General features: G+C 42.0%; 1 protein-coding gene across 1 annotated transcript in view; it reads left to right on the top strand.

Moving 5' to 3' along the window:
- Nucleotides 1-20,408, top strand: part of LOC124595235 (J domain-containing protein) — a 104,943-nt gene that overhangs the window by 63,305 nt on the left and 21,230 nt on the right. Inside the window, exon 3 of the mRNA XM_047133893.1 lies at nt 15,959-16,075. Within this exon, the coding sequence (XP_046989849.1) occupies nt 15,959-16,075 (117 nt within the window). The remainder of the gene's footprint in view (nt 1-15,958; nt 16,076-20,408) is intronic.

Raw genomic sequence — 20,408 nt, 5'->3', positions numbered from 1 at the left:
TGCTTTCTTTCCTCGTCACGAGGCGTGTTAAATAGCAAAGTACAATTGTAGACCTTAACTTCATACCTCATTTGTATGGCATCAATAACAGAGCCTAACCTGTTAACTAATTAAGACTTGTGGTAAACAAAGGTATTTAAGTATGTTGTTTTAAAATATCTGAAATGTGTGAATGATTTATGTTGCGCTAGTTGATTCTGGGGTATGAACGGAAGAGTTGGCACGTCTGCCGTGTAAGGGAATCCTGCTAGTTTTGATTGTTTTGGAAACTGAGAGAGAAACTAGTGTGCTTTAGTCCTGCCTTGCGTTAGGGCTACATTCGGGCTCTGGCATTCGTACTGCAAGCTGCAATATCCTGTTGTTTCATGGTTGTTTTGTTCTCAAAATAGGTGTTTGCGCTAAACATGCTTTGGGCTGGGCGTTTCGTCCCTTAGCATTATACTTGGGTTTCAGCTGAGTGTTCAGTCTACTGACTGTCCATCGTACGCCACATCGGTAATGGTTAACCTCTCATCAGTTGATTTCAATGCTGGAGTTAGTTGTAAATTAGTACTGGTTCCATTAACCTCTGACCAGGGTTCTTGCTCGACGCTTGTCGTTAAATACGCCGCTAACCTGGTTAGTGTATGTTGTGGCTAGCTTAATCACTGCTCAATAGCCCAACACAGTTTGTTGGCCGTCAGAAGCCGTGTATGTGTTATTTATTCCTTTATTCTAGCCAATCTATAAGTATGCTATTCTTAAGTTGGCTACTCTAGGTAGCCATTAAGTTGCCATTTTTAGGGTGTTTAGATGGAGTGCGACTCCTTTGAGTATAGATTTGTCGATTTCCAATTTAGTGTTTTTCCACAAGTTTTTAATCGTGCTTATGCGCGTGTATATATATATATATATATATATATATATATATATATATATATATATATATATATATATATATGTGTGTGTGTGTGTGTGTGTGTGTGTGTGTGTGTGTGTGTGTGTGTGTATATGTGTATTACTATTGAGCTGTACTTAATGTCAATGTCATATTGTAAAGAAAGGAACTTATTGGAGGTTAACTGTCGCCGTAAGGTGTTGTGGACGGTGCATTTTCCTGTTATTTACCTTAATGTTCTAATCAATGTGTAAACTTCCTAATTATTTTCCCTTTAAATGGAGTGTGCCTGCCTTGATGTTATCAGTGAGTGTTTCATAACCAGTTCTTTAACGCGCCTAAGCGCATATTTATATTTATGGGAGAACTTAAATTGTTTGCCTGTTGAACTTTAACTAAAGTGCAGAAAACTGAATCAGGTGTTTATTATTGTTCTGGCGTTATTATCTGTCAAGTGTAGCTCGAGACATTTTCTTGGTCTGTTATCGAGTGTTACAATAAATGCAAATTGCAGTGAAGTGATGCGCTATTTCAGTTGTTCCCGTGATTTCCTATCTCCGCATGTAATATTTGTTTGACACAAGGGGGCTTGTGAAAAGTCCATGCAAAAATAAAAACTACTTACGTGTTTGGGGTAAACCTTTTTTATTTTTTGGCATTTTTAGACTCATACACTTCGTCCAACGCTGTTCTAGTTTGTTGATCCCTTCTGAATAATAAAAGTTGTCCAAGTCTGCAAAATAGCTATTAGTTGCAGAAATAACCTCCTCGTTTGAATAAAATCTTTGTCCCGCCAGCCATTTCTTCAAATTGGGTAACAAATACTAATCCAAGGGAGCAAAGTCTGAAGAATAGCAGGATGTGAAACGTGTTGGAATCCTATTTCCATTAATTTTGCGACCACAACTGCTGAGGTGTGTGCTGGTTCATTGTCGCGATGAGAAAGGACTTTTTCGCGGTCCAATCACCGGCGTTTTTCTTGCAGCTTAGTTTTAAAACAGTCCAGTAACACTGAATAAGATGCACCTGTAATAGTTTTACCCTTTTCCAGATAGTTGATGAAGATTATCTCTTGTGAATACCGAAAGACAGTCGCCATAACCCTTCCGGCCGAAGGAATGGTCTTCGCCATTTTTGGTGCAGATACTCCCTCTGTAACCCATTGTTTAGATTGTTGTTTCGTCTCAGGAGTATAGAAATGTATCCACGTTTCATCCACAGTGACGAAACGACGCTTAAAGTCCTGCGGATTCTTCCTGAACAACTGCAAACCATCCTTGCAACACTTCACACGGTTCCGTTTTTGGTCAAGCGTGAGCAATCGCGGAACCTATCTTGCGGATAGCTTTCTCATGTCCAAATGTTTATGCAAAATATTATGTACCCATTCATTCGAGATGCCCACAGCACTAGCAATCTCACGCACCTTAACTCTGTCATCTATCACCATATCATGGATTTCTGGAGTCGTAACCTCCACAGAGCGTCCAGAACGTTCAGCATCACTTGTGCCCATATGGCTACTCCGAAATTTTTCAAACCACTTATAAACTGTTCTAATCGAAGGTGCAGAGTCACTCTAATGTTTATCAAGCTTCTCTTTAATCTCCTGAGGCGTTTTTCCTCCCATAAAGTAATTCTTTTTCGTCCATTTTTTGACAATCACTACTTCCTTGATTCACACGAATGCCAAAAATAAAGAAATATGGCTGACACTTGGTGTGCGTTCTTTCCAAAGACGCTACTAACTAAACATAACTTAGATACGCTCCGGTGGTGCCATCTCTCGGACTTTGCACGGACTTTCCAAACACCCCTCGTATAAGACTGATTAAGCCTTTGATGAAATATTGCAGGGAGGTGTGCGTGTCTCAGTAACTTAGGTATGTTACCTAAACAAATTTATTGCCGAAATTTCATTACTCAGCACCAATTATTTTTTAGTGCTGCGATGTTCTTCCTTGAGTGTAGATGCTGATTCTTATTAGAACAGAAAATAATTTTTGAGTGATGCAGTTTTATAGTAGCCATGCGCTAATTACACGCGCCATCCGGAACTCAAAGGACGCTTTGAAGACGAGCGCTGCGTATTCAAACAAATTTTTGAAATCCTTTACGAAGTAGCTTCAGACAAATCGGATAAAAAGAACTTAGAGAGATCCTTTAAAGACGAGGAAGGTACCTCTTGAGCTCTTTGATACGTCCTGTATCGCTAGTCAGATTTTCATTATACTATCAACTGCCGCAAAGTAGTTACCTCCATCTGTTCTAATAATAAATTAGTCATAGTCGTTCTTCTGGTTTACTCCAGAGTAAACTGTCTGACAAAAAAATATGAAGCCCGCAGAAGACATGGTCAGATGCCAATGTAACTTCGTACCTGTACACACCATCGGCAAGTATGTTGCAGTTCTCAGTGACAGAGCGGCCAACAGAGTGCATTAGTGCTGTCCATGTTTAGGTTATTAACAGGCCTGATAAGGTATATCAGGCGCATAAATAGCTAGAGATGCTGGGTGATGACTTTGAAGGACAAGGAGATGTCGCGTACTCCTCAAAGATGACTACATCAGTATTTCCATCCATATCAAGCCTATCAACCACCAACAATACCTCCACTTCGACAGCTACCACCCATTCCATACCAAGAAGTCCCTTTTTGACGGCGTTTGAAAGGGAACTCATTGTGGGTCTCCATTTGGCCGGCTGGTCGAATTGTGCAGTATCCAGGTCTGTGGGGCATTCGGATGTCACAGTAACCCGAAGTTCGACTGCGGGCAGGAATACTCGTCCGGTTGACCACTTCTGACCACTGTGGAGGGCCGACGTACTTTGCACAAAGCACATTGAAAGCCCTTCACATTTGCCTTTGCCCTTTGAGAATAAGTAATGGCCTGCCTGCAACACTGTCATTGCGTGCGATTGGACAGAAGGTAGCAGCAGCTGGGCTAGAGGATTACCTCCCCGTGTGCTGGCTGTCGTTAACGATGAATCACGGTTCTGCTCTGTTGTGTACAATTTAGTACACAACGTACGAAGGCACAGGGTACTTTCGGTACCACTATCTGATCCCTCCAACCCTGTTCCACTCACGAATAGTGCGTGGGAAGAATGGCTCTAATTTCTCGAATTTTCTTCTCGTGGTCAATACCCGAGATGTACACTAAGCTATCAAAAGTATCCGGACACCCTCAAGTGCGTATTAAGTGCTGCCACCTATTGCCAGGTACTCCATATCAGCGATCTCAGTAGTCTTTAGACATCGTTAGAGACCAGAATGGGGCGCTCCGCAGAACTTAGGGAGATCGAACGTGGTCAGGTGATTGGGTGTCACTCGTCATACGTCTGTTTGCGAGAATTCCACACTCCTAAATATCCCTAGGTCCACTGTTTCTGATGTGACAGTGAAGCGGAAAGGTGAAGGGACACGTACAGCAGAAAAGCGTACGGGCCGACCTCGTCTGTTGACTGACAGAGACCGCCCATAGTTGAACAGGGTCGTAATGTGTAATAAGCAGACATCTATCCAACCCATCACGCAGGAATTCCAAACTGCGTCAGGATCCACTGCAAGTACTGTGACAGTTAGGCGGGAGTGCGAAAACTTGGGTTTCATGGTCATGCGGCTGCTAACGAGCCACACATCACGCCGGTAAATTCCAAACACCGCCTCGCTTGGAGTAAGGAACGTAAACACTGAACGATAACAGTGGAAAAACGTTGCGTGCAGTGACGAATCACGGTACACAATGTGGCAATCCGATGACAGGGTGTGGGTTTGGCGAATGCCCGGTGAAAGTCATCAGCCAGCGTGTGTAGTGCCAACAGTAAAATTCGGAGGCAGTGGTATTATGGGTGGTCGGAACTGCGTCTGTTTCACGGTGGGAAGGTATGATATGCATTTAGGTGTTCTTGTGTTAGTCTGTGGTATTCCATTTGCTCACTATTTGATCATATTACTTTGGTTAATTTAATGTCAGGATTTATTCGGAGCTATGTGACATACTGCCGGATTTGCTATCATGTCAGGGTTTTCATGGAAGGTGTTGGATTTGCCTGACACCTTACAAATGTACTCTCAAAAACATGTGTTTTAAGCCATAAAAAATTTGGCAGCGATGGTGAGTCAATTGGACTTGCCATGAGCAACAAATTTTTCTAAAATCTACTTAATTTACTAAGTTTACAGTCACAAAGTATATACATATGTATATATAAGTGCAGAACATGAACTGAAATAGAGTGCACATGCACTGAGTACAGAACATAACAAGCAATGACTAAATGTATACGCAATGCGTACAAAATGTATTAATAAATGACATAAAGTGCACACGCACTGTATATATCTCTACCATTTTACAAGAACTAGGACACGCAATGAGTACAAAACATATTAACAAATGACATAAAGTGCACACGCACTGTATATATATACACTCCTGGAAATGGAAAAAAGAACACATTGACACCGGTGTGTCAGACCAACCATACTTGCTCCAGACACTGCGAGAGGGCTGTACAAGCAATGATCACACGCACGGCACAGCGGACACACCAGGAACCGCGGTGTTGGCCGTCGAATGGCGCTAGCTGCGCAGCATTTGTGCACCGCCGCCGTCAGTGCCAGCCAGTTTGCCGTGGCATACGGAGCTCCATCGCAGTCTTTATCACTGGTAGCATGCCGCGACAGCGTGGACGTGAACCGTATGTGCAGTTGACGGACTTTGAGCGAGGGCGTATAGTGGGCATGCGGGAGGCCGGGTGGACGTACCGCCGAATTGCTCAACACGTGGGGCGTGAGGTCTCCACAGTACATCGATGTTGCCGCCAGTGGTCGGCGGAAGGTGCACGTGCCCGTCGACCTGGGACCGGACCGCAGCGACGCACGGATGCACGCCAAGACCGTAGGATCCTACACAGTGCTGTAGGGGACCGCACCGCCACTTCCCAGCAAATTAGGGACACTGTTGCTCCTGGGGTATCGGCGAGGACCATTCGCAATCGTCTCCATGAAGCTGGGCTACGGTCCCGCACACCGTTAGGCCGTCTTCCGCTCACGCCCCAACATCGTGCAGCCCGCCTCCAGTGGTGTCGCGACAGGCGTGAATGGAGGGACGAATGGAGACGTGTCGTCTTCAGCGATGAGAGTCGCTTCTGCCTTGATGCCAATGATGGTCGTATGCGTGTTTGGCGCCGTGCAGGTGAGCGCCACAATCAGGACTGCATACGACCGAGGCACACAGGGCCAACACCCGGCATCATGGTGTGGGGAGCGATCTCCTACACTGGCCGTACACCACTGGTGATCGTCGAGGGGACACTGAATAGTGCACGGTACATCCAAACCGTCATCGAACCCATCGTTCTACCATTCCTAGACCGGCAAGGGAACTTGCTGTTCCAACAGGACAACGCACGTCCGCATGTATCCCGTGCCACCCAACGTGCTCTAGAAGGTGTAAGTCAACTACCCTGGCCAGCAAGATCTCCGGATCTGTCCCCCATTGAGCATGTTTGGGACTGGATGAAGCGTCGTCTCACGCGGTCTGCACGTCCAGCACGAACGCTGGTCCTACTGAGGCGCCAGGTGGAAATGGCATGGCAAGCCGTTCCACAGGACTACATCCAGCATCTCTACGATCGTCTCCATGGGAGAATAGCAGCCTGCATTGCTGCGAAAGGTGGATATACACTGTACTAGTGCCGACATTGTGCATGCTCTGTTGCCTGTGTCTATGTGCCTGTGGTTCTGTCAGTGTGATCATGTGATGTATCTGACCCCAGGAATGTGTCAATAAAGTTTCCCCTTCCTGGGACAATGAATTCACGGTGTTCTTATTTCAATTTCCAGGAGTGTATATATATATATATATATATATATATATATATATATATATATATATATATTACCATTTTATAAGAACTAGGAAGGGAAAGGGATCGCATCATGGTTGTAGCACAGTAGGTTGCACGTAGCTGCACTGAAAGTCCATATCTTTCTACAGAAGCACAACACCAAGTGAGACAATCTGAAGTTCTCTTCCCTGCAGTATAAATCAGTGTAGCCAAGACACTGAAATGTCGTATTGATATTCAATGTTTTAATTTTGGTAGTACATTAGGTACACCAAACAGTGGGACCATAACAACATCTCCATCGTTCAAGGTGGTGGACAGCATGATGTGTCAACACCACATTCCTGTAAAGTACACCAACGTAGAATTAGTGCAAAAACCAAATATAGAGCTCCATGATCATGAGGATAGGCAGGACAAACGGATATTGCAGTAATTTCTGGTAATTAGGTCAGAAGGTGAAGGACATTAAGTCTTATGCTAGTCATCATTGAGAATTACACTAGTCTATCAACCGATTTGAGTAATTGTTGGCACTCATTGCCTAGTTACTAAACATTTCTGTACTATGTATGGAGTATTACAGAACATTATTCGTAAGTCATCTGATTACACTAAATATTGGCACTCATTGGCCAGTTACAAACCATTTTTGTGCATTATTCAGAAGTGATCATTCAAAGCAAGAGTTAATTAATGGCATACCATTTACATAATTCATCTAATTATAGTAATCATTGGCACTCGTTGGCCAGTTACAAACCATTTTTATGCTTTGTTCAGAAGTCATCATTCAAAACAAGAGTTAATGAGTGTAGCATCAAGCTGCTGGTATTCATATATAATAGCATGTAAGTGACATAAGACAAATTTTTACTCAGAACTCATCATTCAAGTGACATAGGACATATTTAAAATGTAACACACTGTAAGTATTACTCAAGGTCTGTGTTCCAATAATAGATATAATGGATTCAATACATCTGACAAATCTGCATTATATTTAGTACTATAAATATCTCTTAAACTAGTAGCATTATTTGGGACTGGTAATACATTTTTTTTGTGCCGGCAATGCATTCCTTTGGGATCGATAATTAATTGCTGGGGCATGAAAATATTTGCTTTTGACTTATTGCTGCAAATAACGTCATTCGTCATGAGTCAGCTGTAGCAAGGTTATGAACAAGTAGAGTATATGTGATCACATTCTTGAATGACACACACAAATGGGTAAAAAAAAAATGCAAGTACTAGATCAGGTTTAATAACTAACTGCTTATAGCACATTAGTTTCATGAATAGCTTCTCCTGGAAAAAATACAAAATGGATTATTAAGCTGAAAGAAGAAACGCATATTACGCTGAAAAGTAGTGAACTTCGAATTAACAGGTAATGAAACGTGTACTCAATATGTATGTATTCCAGCTGTCCTTTCCAAAACATTCAGTCATTATACCATGCGACACAAGACATACTGTCAAAACGAACTGCAACAAATACTTAAATAACTACTAACAGTAAATATAAAAACTTCATCATTATCCTCATCTGCAAAGAAAAACTGCATTATTCATATTACCATAACTTCATTACTATCATCACCTGCAAAGAAAAACTTCATTATTCATATTAGCATATTCTTCATATAACTATTCATCATCATTCGTTATCATCTGCAAAAAAGACACTTCATTATTCATATTACCATTTACTCATACAACTATTCATAGTATAGAATTTCTTATTTCTAGCATATTTCATCACTAAAACTAAGATGTGTGGTTCTGTCTGACAGCTTGCATCAATCGCCTCGTATTCTGAAAGAAAATATTAGTTAGGACTGCTATCATACGATGTGTATAGTATATTCTTGTTAATGCTTGTTAATTCTGATCCATTTACTCTTCATCACAAGGTATTCCATTTTCTTTCGTTCATTCCGAAGGTCAAATTCCCATTTCATAGTAATCCACTGTGGTTTGTTTAATTTATTTCTTTTACACGTTATTGCTTTCTGCAAATGATGAAAAAGGATTAATACCTTGCATTTAAATCATATACCCATTAAATAAAAACTTGTTTCTAGTGATATAATTAAGCATACAGCATAGCATGACAGAAAACGTATTATGTCAAAAACATAGTGTTCAGGTGCAAAAATGTACAGAGTTTCATAATGCAGTAGCAAAAAAAAGGTCACGATATTGAGATATCATAAGGCAAAATGTCGAAGTCAACTGGTGTTTGTTATATCTTACAAAGTTCGTAATGCATACAAACAAAACAGGAAAACAATCATACATACACGAAAAATGGAAAATATGCACTGTCTGATGTGTAACGACAAGAAAAGCGACCTGCTAACCTTACCTTGCCGAGCACTTGCCAAGAAAAAATATGATAATCATCAGTAATTGTTCATATAAATATAATTACATAAGTGGTCACATAAAAATCAGAAAATGGCATTACAGTGTGATAAATCATAAAGTATGTTCATTCAATAAAGGGTTTAATATTGGAGACATGGTGATTGCCTTTACTTTTTCTGTTTCTCAGTTTCGACGTGTACTACATTGGGGTGAGGAATGCTGCGAATTCTATATGGACCTGCGTATAGAAGCTCAAATTTACTGCATCTACTCTTTCCTCTGTTGGATAAATAGTGTGTACGTACTAATATCTTCTGTCCAATGTGAAAGTCACGGCGTGTACAAACCTGTTTTTGCTGTCTTCTCCGGCGCTCTGCGGCACGTTTGATGTTGTTCAGCGCAATGTCAATTATTTCATGGTGTCGTAGTCGACGAGATGTAGGAAAGGATACTAATTCTTTAATTTTGTTAGGTGATTCAACATTTTTCAGTATAACAGTCGGAGATAACATAGTAGATTCATTTGGTATGGAGTTAATTACATCCTGGAATGACAGTATGTGTGTATTCCAATCAATATGTTTTTATAGCAGTATATTCTACATAGTTTACCAATTTCTTTCATTAGTCGTTCACAAGGGTTCGAAGAAGCGTGATACTTGGATATATAGTTCAGAGAAATGTTTCTTGTTCGTAACATATGTGTCCATATAGCAGATCGAAACTGTGGTCCATTGTCGGAAATTACTTTCAATACATGCCCTACATGAAATAGAAAATGTTTTACAAATGCATTCGAAACAGATTTAACAGTAGCTTTGCGTAACGGAGTGAAGTTAACAAATTTCGAAGTGAGTTCAACAGCGACAAAGATGTAACAAAAACCTCTATTAGATCTGGGAATCGGACCAAAAATGTCTACAGCGGCCATGTATCTCAATTTAACGGGTACAATGGGATGTAACGGAGGAATATGTGAAGTTGTGTCTGATTTAGCTTTCTGGCAGATTTTACAAGACGCTAAAACTTGAAACGGTCCCCTTTGAACAATTATACAGGACTGTGCTTAACCTGACACACAATATTTTTAGCGCAACGCAATCTGACTTTCAAAAATCCCTACAAAAGAATGGCCCTGACTAACATTAACCTATACCTTTCACAAATCACTTACCTCACCAAAATCTTCGTTACTCGAACTACTGCAAAACAGCGAGCGCCACTACTGCCAGCTAAATAAAAGATTCAAACTACGGAAGGCACTAACTACTGATAGGCATAGTTAGGAAATGAAAGATTTTAGTAGAGAACAAACAATGTATTTACCTTAATAGTGTTGAAAAATCATAATATACATAACAGATCATGACATCCAGTCTTACAAATTTCCAAACTCCGCCATCTCTCTCCCCACATCAACCACTGCTGGCGGCTCACCTCCAACTGCGCAACGCTACGCGCTGTTTACATCCAGCTGCCCAACACTACAATGGCAGACAACAATGCAAACTAGCCACAGACTGCACACAGCACAGCCAGTGATTTTCATACAGAGCGCTGCGTAACGTTGCCAATAAGAAAACATAAAACAGCACAGCCAGTGATTTTCATACAGAGCGCTACATAACATTGCCAATAAGAAAACATAAACAGCCTACTTACAAACTCGTCGAATACGTTTCTCCATGTTGGCAAAATAAGTTCTGTCATAGTATAAGAAAACATTTTCTGGCTCCATAATGTGCATAACAGTTTAAACAGTGTTTTACCAATATTATTGTGCAAATTTATTTCAGCAAACAATTGGATAGCTTTATTTACTTCTAATTTGAATTTTATTAGCAGATTTTCTGTATCACTATCCCTAAATAGTAGTTATACCATCTATGTAAGTAACTATATTATGATAAATGTTTGGGCTGTGATTTGTGTATTAAGTGAACACCAATGGGCCAAGTATGGATCCCTGTGGGACATAGTAGTGTTAACCCACATGTGACTATCACAGCATGGAAGGCTGAAGTGGGACTCCTGTGAAAACACTAGATTTGCCCACTCTGTATGCCAGTGACGGCATTGCTATATCAATTACTGAAATAAGGCGTTTGTAACTTCTACTCAGTGGAAACTGGCGAGAATGAATGTGGGGCAGGAGCTGAGTCCTCTGTAGATAGTTAAAAAAAGAAAACACCATCCAAACAGTCCTCAAGGCCCAAGAGTATCGACCGGCCCCCATGGCATCCTCAGTCTGTAGGCATCACCGGATATGGATGGGCATGTGCTCAGCACACCGCTCTCTCGCCTGTCGTCAGTTTTCCTGACCAGTGTCGCTACTTGTGTCAAGTAGCCCCTCAATTGGCTTCACAATGGCTGAGTTCACCCTGCTTGTCAACAGCACTCGGCAGCCCTGGATGGTGACCCATCTAAGTGTTAGCCAAGCCTGACAGTGTTTAACTTCGATGAACTTCCAAGGACTGATGTTGCCACTATTGTAAGACCGTTTGCCTGTTGACAGTTAAGAGAAACAACCACTGACAACGGGTCCAACGTTTTCTAGTGCTCAGGCTTTGGGTGGACACTGTGAGCATTGCAGTACGGTCTTTCACAGCCATAAGGACAAGTAGGTTATCAGTGGGAATATTGTCCATTGGTATGGGTCTAGTACCCGCTTGTGACTCTGACTGACAATTTTTCATTGGCTTGTCAGTTCGACTAAATGAAATTTAATACATGAACGTTCAAATGTAGACATTGCAGGAAAATGTAGAACATCAGTGCCTAAAATGTAGGACACCACGAAAAGGTCAAAGATCAGAAATTTGTCACTAGTACATTAGTTTATTATTTTACTACGAAAGTTTCTTCTGTAATGTAGTCTCGCATAGCAACAGATTGGTTGAAGTTTGTTACATTTTACCAGGCAACTTGCCTTATTCTTTTGTGTGCTTGCTTTGAGGTATAGTTGAAATAACGTTCTTGACTTACGTTGCATTATCTAATGCCCGTCACTGAGTCCATATTAGGTCATCGGAACTGAAATAAGTGAAAAAAACACACATTGCCTGCCGTAAAAGCAAAATGCAGAACAACTTTCATAGTTTGTGTCCTACTAGGGCAAGTTACACATTGTGATTCGCATAATGTCACGTAGTTAAACAGATTAACAATGAAATTCGCCAAACAGCCTTGCAGTTGAGATGTTATTCTCGCTACCAATTTGGCAAATTCATTACGCCATATTCAGGCCCCTTACGCACCTCTCAAAAATAATACTGGAAGCTGTATGTTTCTGGATGGGGTGAATTCATAGCTAAAGTAGTTTTTCGAAGAATTGACTGCAACTGGTAGTTCGTCTGTTTCTGATATATATCTGTACTTCCCATAACTAACTTCATTGACACTGACAACTTATATATATGAAGTTCTTTGGAGTTGGTCAGAGATATAGTTTTATGGTATAATTGTCATTTAAGGCTTCAAGCATTTTCATTATGTACAACCAAATGCTTTAAATTTAGATTGTAGGCCTGTCCTCTGTTTTACACCTGTTCTGCAGTAATCTGTTTCCTTAGAAGTTAGTTACTTTACTGGCAGAATAAACTGTTCCAGTTGTTCTATCCAGTGCATTGTCAACGAATCCATTAAACCCGAGATACATTTTTTCAGCATGTTTCTGTACTGAGTTAAACATTTAAATTTCCTAATTGAGATATGACACTATCTGTTCATCTGCATTGACGAAAACACAAACCTATTTGTTTTAGCTGCCCTCTGCACTTGGTAATCTTCGTTGCTGTTAGATTTGAACCAATATTTTTCCATCGTGAGTAGGCTTCCAATCTAGATATCACTCAGATTAGTCATTTATAACTGTTTTGCAGGACGTTTTGCCACGTCAACCACTTACAGAATTGTTATATTCCAATTGATTGATGGATGATTAAAGTCTACTTCAATGATGACAGTGTGATTGGGGAACATAAATATGAGGTTTACTGAGATTTCCTCTAAGGTTTTTGTTGGCATGTGGAATGAGTCTGGTAGTAGAAAGATCTAATTATAAGTTTATATCCACCATGAATACTGATTTTTGCCCAAACAATCTCGCATTCATCTTCAATTACCAACCCAGTGAAGTTATCACCTGTCCACAGGGTCAGATCGAGAACTTTTTCCACACAACAGAATTATCTTGTGGCGCCCCCCCCCCCCCCCCCCTCCTTGTACTCTCTCACTGTCAGTTTTCGGAACTAACTGTGATACACGTTGTGAACAAATCTGGCACTTGGATACGCCTGGTGCACCTCTCTCTCTCAGCTGGCGCCCCCAACCGGCTGCTAGTTGTTAGGATGTACAGAAATCTCACACTTGCCGCGTCTCTGGCGCCCCCTGTTTGGTGTCCCAAGCAGCAGCTTTTATCACCTGGGCCTTAAACCTGCACTGACTACCTACTACAAAAAATACACCCTCCATTTTCCATTAGCCTGTCCTTTGGATAGACACTTCAATTGTCCGCAAGAGCCTCCCTGATATCTACTTTGGGTTTTAACTAGCTTTTTGTACCTAGTACTGTGGGAGTCCAAGTCTAAGAACTAGCTTGTCACTGAACCTTTGCAGCAACTGGTTCAAGCCTTCCGCTCGACACAGGACCAGTGGGGGCATGAACAGTTCCACATACAATGCTACAGACTTCGTCGAAACTCCGCAAGTATTACTGGTCTTCACAACTTCCTCAGCCAGTCAGTAGAACGATCCAATTATTATCGCGGAACCCAGTCGGCAGTTGCTTGCACCGTGTTTCCTCAACGTCCACTGGACCAGCTTCTTCAACATGCTGAATGAGCCCTTGAGGCAGAGAGACAGAATGTACGTGGAGATCATTCTCATTCCTTGGTATCTTTTACCTTAGGGAAATGATCACTAAACACCATCCTTTCGCTTTTGCTGCCTCTTGACACGGAACACTGCAGTTTCTCCAAAAGGTGAAGTCATCCCCGCTGGACTCAGTTTGTTTGTTTCAGTGGGAGGTACAGTCGAGACAATGTAAGAGATCCCTGACAGCTCGTTGTGCTGTTAGCTTTCACGGTTACAGGCAAAAACTGTAGCCGCCTATAGAGCTGTGACAACACCGAGACATCGCCAGAGAAATGTCTATATAATCGAGTTACGTCACTGATTGGAGTAGGCCCGTAAATCAACCGCGCTCAGCCTACCGCAACTGTCAGGAATCAACGCCAACTCAACAATAGCACCTCAAATTTGTTGGGTTCAGGGTTGTATGTAATACCCTGAGTACTGCCTGCAGAAAAGGGCAATATGCACAGTAGACATTACTTCATGTACTTTTGGTATTCTGGTACATGTCTCTTGGTAGACTTCTAGAACACTGATCTGCAGCTGCTTCCAGTTGTGTGACGATAGTCACTGAGAATCCCACCTTCTTGTATACAGCAACAAAATCGTCCTGCGCCAAGGATAGCATTCACATGGGGTTGCATTGTCGCTGGCGCAATGTATTATACAAGTGTCAACAAATAACTTTAAATAAACTTGCTTGTTCTCTTTCAGTTTCCGTATCCGTTACGCTACGAGTGATACCAGTTTTCTTAAAGAAGTGAAGCGCTGAGCACCCAACAAAGAGATTTTTATCATACCACGAACGGTAATAAAAACTACTGATACACTGAAACTTTGTGGAATTAACAAATGTACAGATCAGACTCTAAAACAGTGGATATGTAAGATTATCGCTGACAATATACAGTATTGTTGGAAGAGAAAACTTACATTTAACACGATACGCTAGTTAAAATATACGATGCAATAACTGTAACTCACAAAATCCGATATACAAAGAAAAGTGTAACACACAACACGTGTAAAACTTCCTTAACTTGTAACTTCTGAACATTGTAAAAAAATATAAATTGAAATTTCGGATCAATGCTTTTCTTGGACGAGATTACTGCTCCGAAATTAAAAAAATAAAAGTAAATTTATGTGACACTGTGCTCGATTACACTCTATCATAATATACACAGATACGTTTTGAGAAAGTTGTGAAATTTGGGTACTACAGCGGACGGTGAATCACAACTAATTATCTAAATCTCTCTATCCGGTAGACGAATATTACACATGTCAAGAACATGGAGGAGGAGCAGACTGAGTAAAAACCAAAGATATACAAAAGATATGTCAGGATATCGAGTTCAGAGTTGTCTTTGTGTTGTGTGTGGTCGCCGCACAGTTAACACAAGACATTTAAATTGTACATGAAAATTCAGGATATTTGTTTTCAAGCGAATATATCTGTCAGACAAGTTTCTACTCAGACACAAAGGAAATACTAGAAGTCGGCTTGTATATATAAACATATGTAAGTCAATGTGCGAAATGCATCAATTTTGCACTTAGCTCGTTTCGTCACAGCTTCTACTCCAGTATGGCAAAGATGAAAACTGTAGCTACAGTATATCCCAAGAAAAACAACTAAAATTGGGAACCACAACAAAGTACGCCTTCGGGATGAGGTGCTAATAATGCAATATACCTAAAACACTTAGGTTTTCTTAATTTAAATATGCTCCTCCGAATTTCGACACATTTGCGTCCAAAAATTCAAGCAGTATATTTCATTTTCAGCTGTTACGAAAATTCAATTTGACAGCACCCTGCAGGCACAGGTCATAGAGTGAAATGCATGTTGCAAACACAACTGATTATCAGAACAATAATACTTCGATAATATGTTCTCTCTTCTAGACACAGGAGCAAATAAGTTTCAGTAAGCTAAGAGTAAGAAATTGCTGAAAAAAGTATTTCATAATAGTTTGGTTCTTTCAGGAAGCAAAGGAAGTCCTTTGTGACCCCGAGAAAAGAAGCAACTACGACAAGTGGCGCAACAGTGGCATTGCTATCAGCTACAAGCAATGGGTTGGAATGAAGGAACACGTTCATTCGGTAAGTACCTACAGCGAAGATAAGTTTGTAGCGTAGTTTACTATTACAATTTTTTCACTTTCGTGTACTATATAAATTCTTGGCTAACAATATTAAAAATGGTTGAAAACGTGTAATGTTATAATTACGCTAATCAAAGATCACAATTCAACTGTACCAGACACAGATCAGATGACGGCTGAACAAGCTCACAACAGATTAACTTTTAATCTCACAAGACTCATATTACGCAATTCCGAATGAGCAAATACGGCCTCATATGCTATATGCAAATCTCTGTCTAAATTTCCATGGATTATGACTGGATAACAAGTTAATCAACACATCGGCAACTAATCAAGCAGCTCAGATCAGCATGTTTATTTCTTAAAAGTACAGTACCACTCACTGTATGACCCTAAATATGTACTGTGATTTATTTTGTATTTTATCACTCCTTCACTTACGAAATTCTCGTCTTGTGAAAAGCACCTAAATAAAATATTTTTTTTGCCAGAAGTCAGTAGTAACAATAATATGGAAGTATAACCACGCCTGCAATGTCCTTCTGAGGATACTGGGATTTTCCGTTAACTGCCCATTTCATTTACTGCCAACTGGTCTTCGTAGCTGACAATCATCTGGTGACAGTTACACTTGAGTAATGTTCGCTTATTGCATTGCTGCTCATTTATGTTGCCAAACGGCAAACCTAGTTCATAGTGCACGACCTCAGTTGCTGGTTGTCTGTCTGACGGCTTTCAGGGACAACAAAAATTTCATTTTCGATGTTAATATAATTTTTGAGCGAATTTAAAAATTTCAAATGCTGTCATAATCGATTTATGAAGAGGTATAATCTGATGTTGTAAATTTAACACAGCAAGACAAATACTACTGTTAGAAATTGCTGACATTTCCTAAGGCAGCGTTAACTCATGACGCGCAAATTACCCAGAATATATTCATCCAGCACTAGAGAATGAGTGGACATAGCAAATTCCAACGAACTTCTTCTCGCTTACATTCTTAATGACAAATATTTAACAAACAAACTCAATGGTAATCAGACTTTTGAAGCTGTTTTGTAAATAGGTGTTAGATTCTTCTGGTATTGCTTAAGTTAAGTTTAAACTCTGCTCTGTACAATTTCTCAGTTACAGAAGTTCCGTTTAATTCATTTACGGCTATAGCAATTTTGGCAAATATGTACCTTCAAAATACGTGAGTAGTGATAGTTGTTACGAAGCAACACATTGCAGCATCATTATTCATCAAATCTAAGTGTTAATATTTCGTTCTCGAAAATATCAATAGATTTGTGCAATCAGTAGATCGGTTGATCTTCGGTACTTCACAAAACTATTAGTTGAATGTAATTTGACAAGTTATTACGATTGTTCTCCATTCACGACGCAGAGATAAGGGGTGCATAATTCCTAGGATTAAAACACTTTCGCTAGAAAGACAGAGATCTACGTAATTCAGAGGAAGGGCTATACTCAAGATTTGCTCCCCAGGGGGTCCACAACTCTTTTGTGGATACGTGCGTAGCGAGCACGGGACCCCGAGCTAATGTGGCCCTCCTTCCTTTCCGGGCTGCATACCTTCCTTTCCCGCATCCTTCCCTATCCCCCATCTTCGCCCACCCTCCCCTCACCTCTGGCTCTTTCCTTCTCTTTCTCCCCCTCTGGGAGTATGGTTTGTGCCTACGTCTGGAGACAGACGCTCATAAGTGTAACGCATTCTTCGCCTTCTTTGCTTGTATGACTTCATCCTTCCTTTGTCCTTTCCTTTCCTTACCTCTTCTCTTTCCCCTTTCCTCCGCTGCAGCGTTTGAGACCTTTCCTTTCCCTTTCTTTGTTTTTCCCTTTCTCTTCCTTCCTCCCTGTGCGTGTCTGAAGGCCGACCCACGCATTTTCGTGTGTAGCCGGTGACGGGGTAACGCGTAATTCCCCGCCCCGGGTAGACAGGTAGGACATGTACGTACCCCCTGGTAACAGCCAGGCCCATGGAGGGGTGATTACCCGAGCCGATTGGTCCCTTAGTCCGTTTGTCGGGAGGTGTGACCTAAGGTGTGAACAATCACCTAAGAGAGGGCCCCCACAAGGGAGGAGCGCGCTATCGGAGACGCCGGTAGTCATGGGGGATTCTTCCGCAATGGTTTCCTCATCTTCCACTATGTCTGCTCACAATCGTAAGTTCACTGAGTCTCAGCCACAGACAGTTCTTCCATCGTTGCCACAGTTCCTGGTTGTTTCTCGGTCTGACGAAGGTCACGACTTCTCCACGGTCAACCCTTTCACTATTCAGAAAGGTGTCGACGCAATTGCAAGTCCTGTAAAGTCTTGTTCCAGATTACGGAATGGCACCTTGTTGTTAGAAACAGTCAGTGCCCTCCAGGCACAAAAATTGCTGCGTACTTCACTGCTCCACAACTTCCCTGTCCGGGTTGAAGCGTACCGCACTTTAAATTCCTCACGTGGAGTCGTTTATACACGCTCCCTCGATGGATTGTCTGACGAAGAAATTCAGCACTACCTGTCTGACCAGGGCATAACGGCTGTTCATAGAGTTATGAAAAGGGTTGATACGAACATCATTCCAACCCGCACTGTCTTCTTGACATTTGAAAAAGTTCAACTCCCATCGAAAATCAAAGCAGGCTATGAGATAATTTCCGTTCGCCCTTACGTCCCAAACCCTACGCGTTGCTATCGGTGTCAGTGGTTCAATCACACCAGCCAGTCCTGTTCCAATCCGCCCAAATGTGTTACGTGTGGCAAGGATGCCCATAAGGGTGCTTGTCCACCTCCATGCCCTCGTTGCATCAACTGTATGGGTGACCACGCTGCTTCCTCTCGAGATTGCCCCATTTTTAAAGACGAAAAGCTCATTGAGGAAATCAGAGTGAAGGAAAAGGTGTCGACCTTTGCTGCTCGAAAACTATTCGCCAGTCGACAGCCCATCGTGCCTCAGACAGGAAACTACAGCACTGTCCTTGCTTCTCCTCGGCCAACAAAGGAGGCGGCCACACAGACTTGAGACCTCACCTTTAGTGCCACGGTCGTCAGATCGGCAAGCGCAAAGATCGCCCGTTCAACCTCACCACTTTCGCCTGCCCACTCTATAGCTCACCCTTCATCAGGTTCTGCTAGATCTCGAGCCCAAAAGTCAGACACCAAGACTTCGAAAAAAGAGCAAACTTGTGAAGATTTTTTATGTGCCCCAACTTCACAACCATCGGTTCCTCCTTCATCTAAACATCATGTTTCCAAGAAGGCTAATAAGGAACCCAGCTCATCTCCTTCTCCGCCAAGGCGTGTTTCATCTACAGCACCACCTGGCGGAAATCGCCCTCGGCCGTCTTCTGCGTCGCCGAGGCGCACTGCTGGCGGCCGATCGCTTGTGGCAGGAGCTGCTCCTGAACAACCTATGGATCAAGATCTTCTGCCTTCGGCTGCATGCCATTCCATGCTGTCGGTCGCAAGCACTGTGCAGTCGTTGAGTTGACGGCAACCTTGGTCACATTCCTCCCTTTTCTGTTCACACTATGTCCATTATCCACTGGAATATCCGTGGCATTCGAGCCAATCGGGATGAATTGTCGATCCTCTTACGATCCTACTCGCCGGTCATCTTCTGTCTTCAGGAAACAAAGCTGCGTCCCCATGACCGCGTTGTTCTCCCCCATTTTCAGTCCGTCCGATTTGATCTCCCCTCTGTTGAAGGCACTCCAGCCCATGGAGGACTCATGATTCTTCTCCATGATACTCTCCATTATCACCCAATCCCCTTAAACACTTCCTTCCAAGCTGTCGCTGTCCATCTTTCCCTTTCTGGATATACCTTTTCTCTTTGTGCTGTATACATTCCATCGTCCACACCAATGGCACGAGCTGATCTCCTTCATCTTCTTGGTCAGCTTCCACCCGCCTATTTGCTGGTTGGGGACTTCAATGCCTACCACCCACTTTGGGGATCTCCACATCCTTGTCCACGTGGCTCACTATTGCTAGACGTGTTCCACCAAGCGGATCTAGTTTGCCTCAACACTGGGGTCCCTACATTTTTGTCTGCCTCCACGACAAATTTCTCTCATTTGGACCTTTCGGTCGGTACTGTTCCGCTAGCTTGTCGCTTCGAATGGTTCGCCCTTGATGATGATACACACTCGAGTGACCACTTTCCATGTGTCCTTAGATTGCAGCCTCAACTGCCATATATGCGCCCGCGACGCTAGAAGTTTGCCCAAGCCGATTGGACACTTTTTTCGTCTCTAGCGACATTCGATGACCGTCACTTTCCTAGCGTCGACGATGTCACACATATTACAGATGTTATTCTTACAGCT

The sequence above is a fragment of the Schistocerca americana genome, chromosome 2 (assembly GCF_021461395.2).
Source record: "Schistocerca americana isolate TAMUIC-IGC-003095 chromosome 2, iqSchAmer2.1, whole genome shotgun sequence".
Classification (NCBI taxonomy): Eukaryota; Metazoa; Arthropoda; class Insecta; order Orthoptera; family Acrididae; genus Schistocerca; species Schistocerca americana.
The sequence above is the reverse complement of the archived record's forward strand: the minus strand, read 5'-3'. Positions and strand labels throughout refer to the sequence as shown.